The sequence below is a fragment of the Protomyctophum parallelum genome (genome assembly GCF_964188405.1).
Source record: "Protomyctophum parallelum genome assembly, chromosome: 9".
Lineage (NCBI taxonomy): Eukaryota > Metazoa > Chordata > Actinopteri > Myctophiformes > Myctophidae > Protomyctophum > Protomyctophum parallelum.
In genome coordinates, this window is record NC_139706.1 from 23,843,675 (window position 1) to 23,850,634 (window position 6,960).

Sequence of the window (6,960 nt, forward strand, 5' to 3'; positions counted from 1 at the left end):
TACATTTCCAGCACAACTCCATACAAAACTGGACGATACCATAAAGCATTACACTTGTTTACAATAGGGTCTACCATGTTTGTGTTCAGTAGATCAGAAAGCAGTGCCTTGTTAACAGTAAAAACCGTAGTTTCCTTCCAACTGTTTCCTCAGTGACAGTTCAAAGTCTGGCAACACCAGCCATCAGCTTTAATGCACCTTACAATTCAAACAAATCCACCAATCAGATGCCACCATTGCGGTAACAGCCCGCTAGTAACATTTACACAACAAAAGAAAGACTAGCTGATTCATTGTCTCCCCCCCTTCCTCACCCCACCACCTAACCCCACCACCCGACTCCTCCTCTTGCCTTTATGCATGGACCCAAAATCCCCTTCTACCCCTCACTCTAATCTGTTTGTGATTGGATTGACAAAGCACTACCTTTCACTATACCCCCCCGCACACACACACACACACACATCTATGGCAACTCTCCTGGGTACCATATATTTATTCTTTAGTTTAGATTATGCACCCTCACTGTTGTCTAAAAATCATCTAAACATTTCTCACGAGTTTTAGGTTTACTTTTTTTTTAACGAATACAGTAACTTCAGGTTTTCATAAAGTTATAATCAAGCAAAGGCCAATTATCTGCTGTCCCTTGTGTCATGGAGGATAAGTGCTCTAATATCTTAGTCAAGTTTAAAAGCCATCTTTCATGAGTCCCTAAAGAGCGTCCTCCTCATCAGACACAAGATTCCCAGGGGGTTGGGGGGCATTATAGATTTACCCCCTGATAAGCTTTGTCTTTCAAATTTGGCGTTTCTATGGCAACAGTGGGGGGCCCCACCCCACATTTTGCACATCATTAAAAATAAATCCCTCTGCTTTTTGAGAGGAGTGTTTCACTACAGAGGGACAGAGGGATTTGGGGTTGTTAGAAAAGGGACTTGAAAGCCAGGGAGACTAGTATTAGATTTGGTAATAATGGCATTTTCATCAATTTGAATGGATGTTAGAGATACTACAAGGCTGGAATAAAACAAAAAAGGTGCTTTTTTGCATTTTCAGTCAGTCCATATGAAGCTATACATTAACCATCAGTCCTTAACATTTCTGAGATCTTCTGGATATTAGTCTGTCGATATTCACTATATCCAATATTAGATACCGTATCAAGTCCATTAATCTAAAGTGATGTGATGCTGTAATTCTGCATTCCAATCCAAACACAATCCCAGTTAACTCAGGGGGTCAACCTGAACTTCAATTAGATTTTTTTAGGTTTCACCTAAAAATCTCTACTTGTTTGTCACTGAAATGATCAATCATCCAATGAATCAAGTCCTCTTAAAGTGACTCATTATGAATCTGATAAATGTATTGTCTTTAACAGCCTTTGATGCCCTCTCCCATAGGCTGTCTTCCTTCCACAGTCCTCGGCCCTTCTTTTCGGCTTTAACCTCTGCTTTGAGAAGCCGTTTGTGTAGCCGCCAACAGAGATGAGAGTCAGAGGGCAGTCCTGAGATAGGCACAGTGCGTGCCAGACCCATCTTAAGTAGCTCTTCATTCACACATTGGCTCCACATTGACCCCTGCTGGAGAGAGAGAGCAGTTGGTCACTTAACTGGAAAACTCAACATCATCGTTGTCTACATTCAAATAGACCCCCCTTAATTCTCTTGACTCTGAGGTAACAGATTTAGAGCCAAGCGAATTACAGCATTCTCACTCTCTGCCTTACCTTAGTGTAAGACACCATACAGTGCAGTGTGTTCTCCTCTCGACTGATCAGTTTTAGCCAGACTACAGGAGCCAGGTGCTTCTTCATCCATTCTGTCCCGTCTGGTGTCACCTCCACTCCTGCTAGACACACTGCAAGTGAAGAGGTGCGCACACCTGAACGACAAAGGAGGGCCGTGTGCAGTTAGCCGTTAGTTGTGCAGGTACATAGAAGCTGTGAGTTGAATCAGGGGCGAATAGTTCTTATAGCTGTAGGGATACAAAGTCACAAATGACATCCAAACTTTGGATGGCTGAGGATCACCAGCTCTCTTAGATTCCGAGTTATGGAGGTTTGGAAATCCTGCTTTGAACCCGAGGTAAACGGAGAGGATAAGTCCCATAGCTGGTGGTGACGGAGGCGTTGCATAGCAACCGGATCAATGTTAACAGCTGCTGTGGGGCTCAACCACCTTATATGCGGTGTATACGAGGGGGTACCTGGCTGAGAATGTCCCATAGCTGGGGGGTACGACTATATTCGTACCTCGCAGAGAAATAATTACCATTGAACATGACGTAACAATGTAACGTTTTGGGACATTACACACCAGTTAACATTGATCTGAAAGTACCACAAGCAAAATGGTATATAATAGGATAGGATACTGGATCAGGATATAAGCCCCTTCAGCCTTATAAATAAAATGGACTTGCCTTGACTCTGTCCTTTGTATTTATGCAAAGGACAGTCTCCAAAGAATGGCCTTAAAACAGTCAGAGGTCAAATGAGAACGGTAATACTTGTAACTAGTTTATAGAACAGCCTTTCATGCGAATTCATCTCAGTGAGGGTGCTGATGGGGCATTTCCTGGAGCAGATGAATAAGATAACTCAGTTGAACATCATAGACAGTGACATAATTTAATAAAGTAGCCCACTTGTTCCATCTAACAAGCTTACAAGCCAATCGCACTCATGAGGAACACAATATTTGCTATTTTTAAAGTTAGAACTAAAAGCTGAGTATCTTGCTCAGGGACATGGGGCCGGGGGAGGGGGGTAGGGCAGGGCACACCGGTGACCTTCTGATTACCAGACGGCCTCGCTACCCACTAAGCTTCGGACTACGCTCAAGCTAACAACTAGATAGTCATTAGATACATTTTAATAGTAATAAAATAAAATAAAAAATAAAACTGGCCCTCGGGTAGCCAGTTGTAAAAGTCCCTGCCCACCACTAAGGAGGTTGTGGGTTCGAATCCACCGTGGTGCATCTGGCTTTGTCGGGTGTCTATGAGACATAGAAAGGTAGACGACTCCTCCAGCTCTGGGGCGTCTGTATCTCGGGTGCCATTTATTTATTTATAATTTTTATCCCACGATTTTGTAACCCATTTTTCACCCCTGTCAATTATCTAATGTGATCCTGGGCTCTACACACCCTCCGCCAACCTTGTCTCCATAATGGGGGAGATGGGGAGAGCAACGGACTTGAACTCATGCTTCCTTCATGCCCAAGTTGCTCCTTTACACCTGACAGGGGGAGTTTCCCTGGTTGGACATGGCGTGTGGAAGGAACACGTTATTCCAACCAGTTCCTTTCCCCTCCACATCAGGCGCCCCAGCTGGCCAGGGGGAGGCAGTTTAGAGACCAGGATTACTGCATGTTTTTGTGAGGGTACCTACCCTAGGCTAGGGGACACGGGGAGAACATGCAAACTCCACACAGAAAGGCACTTTCACCAACCCGGCTTCGGGTATGGGCACTGATGACGCGGAGGAGAAAACACGCCGCCAGCACCCACAGCGTCCCGAGCGGGAATCGAACCCAGGACCTTCTAGCTGTGAGGCGACAGCACTACCAACTGTGCCACCGTGTCCCCCTCGGGTGCCATTTCAAGGAAAGTAAGCTTCCGTGTGTGTCACAGAAGGGGACGTTCAGCAGGCCAATCAGAGGCAGGTGGGTCTTTTCGTAACCCAGGGAGCGTTCGGATATAGGCACTGAGCGCACTGGTGTGCCCTCTGCTAGTTTGTTTATTCGAGTGCACCCTAGATTCTGACAAGTCCCGGAAAAGTGCACTGTGATTGGCCAGTAGTCACTTTGAGTGGCAGCGTGCCTTCCCAGATATGGCGACTGCGATACAGGTTAGCTCCTGCAGCAGCGAATGAGGTATCTAGGTTTCTATATCTATGGTCTATGCGAACACAATAGGCCTGTGTTCGTTCGGGGGAGGGAAGCTGGGCGGGAGGGTGATATAAGTCATTGCATGTACTTCTACAGGCTGGGCGGGACCTGTTTGGAGGAGTAAGACGATGTCTTACAGGTGAGTCAGCAGTGACAACACAGCAAGGGGAGGAATTAATTGGTTTAATGGCTAAATTTGGGAGAAAAGGGTAAAAAACAATTGGCTACTCTATATGGTGCAAATGTGTCAATAGCGAATGCGCTAACCTCATACAGATTCCTAATACAAATATTCTTCTGACTATGATTCATTGTTTGAGAAACATGTCTACATATATATGGATGATACATCTGTAATGACTGATATGAACCTTCTTTCTTCTTAGCTTTTCTTCCAAATGTGTGTGTGTGTGTGTGTGTGTGTTGACTCCCTTACATTTTGAAAATAGAGGGGAGAGGACAGGGAGGTATATTGGGAGATGTTCCACTTCCAGTCCTGTATCTGTGATGGTATGAAGTCTCCCACGAAGGCTCACATTCCTCTCAATAAATCGAGTAGGGATCTCACACACAGCTCCAAACTTGGTGATCTAAACAGGTTAATTAGAGTTATTAGACCATGGTGGAGGAAAGAAAAAGCCGGTAATATAAATATAAATACCGGTATGGTAAAGAACATCCATGTTTTGGTGTGATGAAAGGGGCTAAGGGGCTATTTGATTGATTGAATACTTAAACTAACTAAAATGTTTGTAGTATTAGTATTAGTAAACAAAAAGCCATGCTTTCCATTTTTGTGTCAGACAGTGTGGGTATATCCCCCATTACATATTGAAAGTTAGACTATCCATTCACCTTCATCTGAGATAACTTACCAGTCTGACACTCCTTGCTATTACAATAACACCAGCAATTGCGAGTCCAGTGCTAATGTTCTGTGAAGGACAAGAGAACAGACACCTGTTAAGATGTGTGATCCCCAGTTCTATATAGTGTCAGACCCAGTACAGGGTTAGACCACTGCATGCCATAGAGTTAGACCCTTTCGGGACCCTTGTTTAACTTTATACAGCAGTGGTTTTCAAATCTTTTCGTATCAAGGTCTGCATTTGAGATGATTTTGTCCCACAAATCCATGCTCTAATTGTGTAGACTTCTTGTAAATTAATTAATGCAGATGTTTAACAATAATGTAACTCTTGAGAGCCTAAACTGAAACCAAATGTTTCATTTTATACTCTCAAGAGTTAACGATCTAATAAGGGTCCATTTGGTTACCAACTATCCATCAATTAGCTGGGGACCACGTGGAACCCCCTCAACTTGCCTCAAGGACCACTGGTTGAGAACCACAAATACAGAAAAGGTAAACAAGGGTCTCGATTCAAGAGGCGAGATTCAAGCTGTCAAGCACTTCCACTGCATGGAAGAAGACGATGATATCGACTATCGAGGTTCACTTCATACCTTCACAAAAGTTAAATGATCATCTGCAAACTGAGATATCACAGACACCATGTTGTAAGAAGACTCATCTTTCTGTATTTTCTTCTCTTTTTCGTGTTGTGTCTCGGACAATGCGGGCATATTGTTGACATTACACTCCAGGAACACTGACGTGGCTCCGCCCCTGTAACCTCGCGTCACCAGGCTTGGGGAAGTGCCAGAGTAACGCCAGGGCTCCACTGGGCGCGTCTGCGGCGCGTCTGCGTCGCGTCTCCGTCAGTGTCGGGAATGTGCCCTTTTAATCAATGGAGGGTGGCCCCACTGCCCGCGTTGCGTCGCGTCTCCGTCACCATAAAATTGAACCGGTTCGTTTTTTGACGCACGCACGCGTGACGCAACGCGCCCAGTGGAGCCCTGGCGTAATGGTGCGTTCATAATTTAAAAAAAATAAGTAATGGTGCGTTCATACAGGCAGATGAAACGATGCAAAGACGCGTTGTGAGTTGATTTGGAGCAGCTAGTAGCTACATGCATCGTTGCGCCTTTGCAACGTCATGTCGCTGGCTTCCATTGACAATGAATGGTCGCCCTCGTTGAAAAGTTAACAATGTACTGGTATTTTCACAATCATCAAATCTGACTCTCCAGGCTGCATGAACAGCGCTCGAGCGCTCAGTTTTCTACCCCCTCAATGTCGTAACTAGGCGTACGTACTACGTAGGCATCACAACTCATGACAGGTGGCTTTGGAAATGTCTCCATCGTGTGGTTTGGCCATGACAAGTTAGAGAAAATAAGATGTTAGGTGGTGGTTACTGGTTACCCTTGATTAGATTTTGGAAAAAACACACGTACGTACGCACACACACACACACACACACACACAGCAATAGTGGCTCCAACCCTGTTAGATCAACCACCAGTTTCTCATGGACACCCTTTGTGACCTTGGTTTCACGGGCTCTCCTCTCAGTCCTCCTACCAGGTTTCATCATGTTTGGAAGGAGTTCCACAGCAGTCTGCATGGCTCCCATTTTCCCTTTACACCAGATCCTTGTCATCTCGCTGATAACACACAACGTTATTAGTTTCTTTCCCTTTGCCGCACAGTGTGAAGAGTCTCAGTGCAGAGTGCAGACAAGACTGAACTTTTCCTCTTCACTGAAAAATGTTGCCTTGCAGGAGGTCCTTATAGCTGGGGAGCCACAGGCCCAAAAACTCATGGAATACTCAATAGAGATTAACCTGTGATGTCTATTCAGTTGGTCATTAAGGTCCACAGAATGAGGCCTGCATTCCAGAAACATCACTAAGAAAAAGTTACAGCAATTTTTGTAAACCACACCATAGGCATAGAAAACATTGGCAAAATATTCCAATTTTCGACTATAAGTAGCATGTGACATGTCAAATGTTTTTCGTGATGAATCCATTCCAAGCATTAGTTTTGCACTAAAAAAATACTCCTTGGCCTAAATTCGGCCATAGCAACTTTAAACTTCAGCTTCAACTTGTAGCATCTGCAAAGGCTAAGCGTTTCAGTTTTTTGCAGAAACTACAAGTTGAAGTTGCGGACTCGCATGAGAGCGTAATGTCCATCTACCAGCCGTTTAAA

General features: G+C 44.6%; 1 protein-coding gene across 2 annotated transcripts; it reads right to left on the bottom strand.

Moving 5' to 3' along the window:
* Positions 1-442: 442 nt before the first annotated feature.
* c18h3orf33 (c18h3orf33 homolog (H. sapiens)) lies at positions 443-5,496 on the bottom strand. 2 transcript variants are annotated; one of them, XM_083773942.1, is made up of 5 exons: positions 5,367-5,496; positions 4,775-4,834; positions 4,336-4,489; positions 1,733-1,887; positions 443-1,583 (listed from the first exon to the last, which is right to left on the bottom strand). In XM_083773942.1, exons 1-5 carry the CDS (start codon positions 5,484-5,486, stop codon positions 1,329-1,331), a joined length of 744 nt encoding a protein of 247 aa, XP_083630068.1. In that variant the 5' UTR covers positions 5,487-5,496; the 3' UTR covers positions 443-1,328. The 2 variants fall into 2 exon arrangements, with proteins under 2 accessions (XP_083630068.1, XP_083630067.1); XM_083773941.1 differs by having other exon boundaries at positions 443-1,586.
* Between the last annotated feature and the right edge of the window lie 1,464 nt (positions 5,497-6,960).

Excerpts from the sequence above, each read along its gene's own strand:
- c18h3orf33 (XM_083773941.1), bottom strand. The coding sequence starts at position 5,486 with ATGCCCGCATTGTCCGAGACACAACACGAAAAAGAGAAGAAAATACAG. Across the intron at positions 4,835-5,366 it reads ATCATTTAACTTTTGTGAAG|AACATTAGCACTGGACTCGC; the intron begins GTATGAAGTGAA and ends TGTCCTTCACAG. Across the intron at positions 1,587-1,732 it reads GTATGGTGTCTTACACTAAG|CAGGGGTCAATGTGGAGCCA; the intron begins GTAAGGCAGAGA and ends CTCTCTCTCCAG.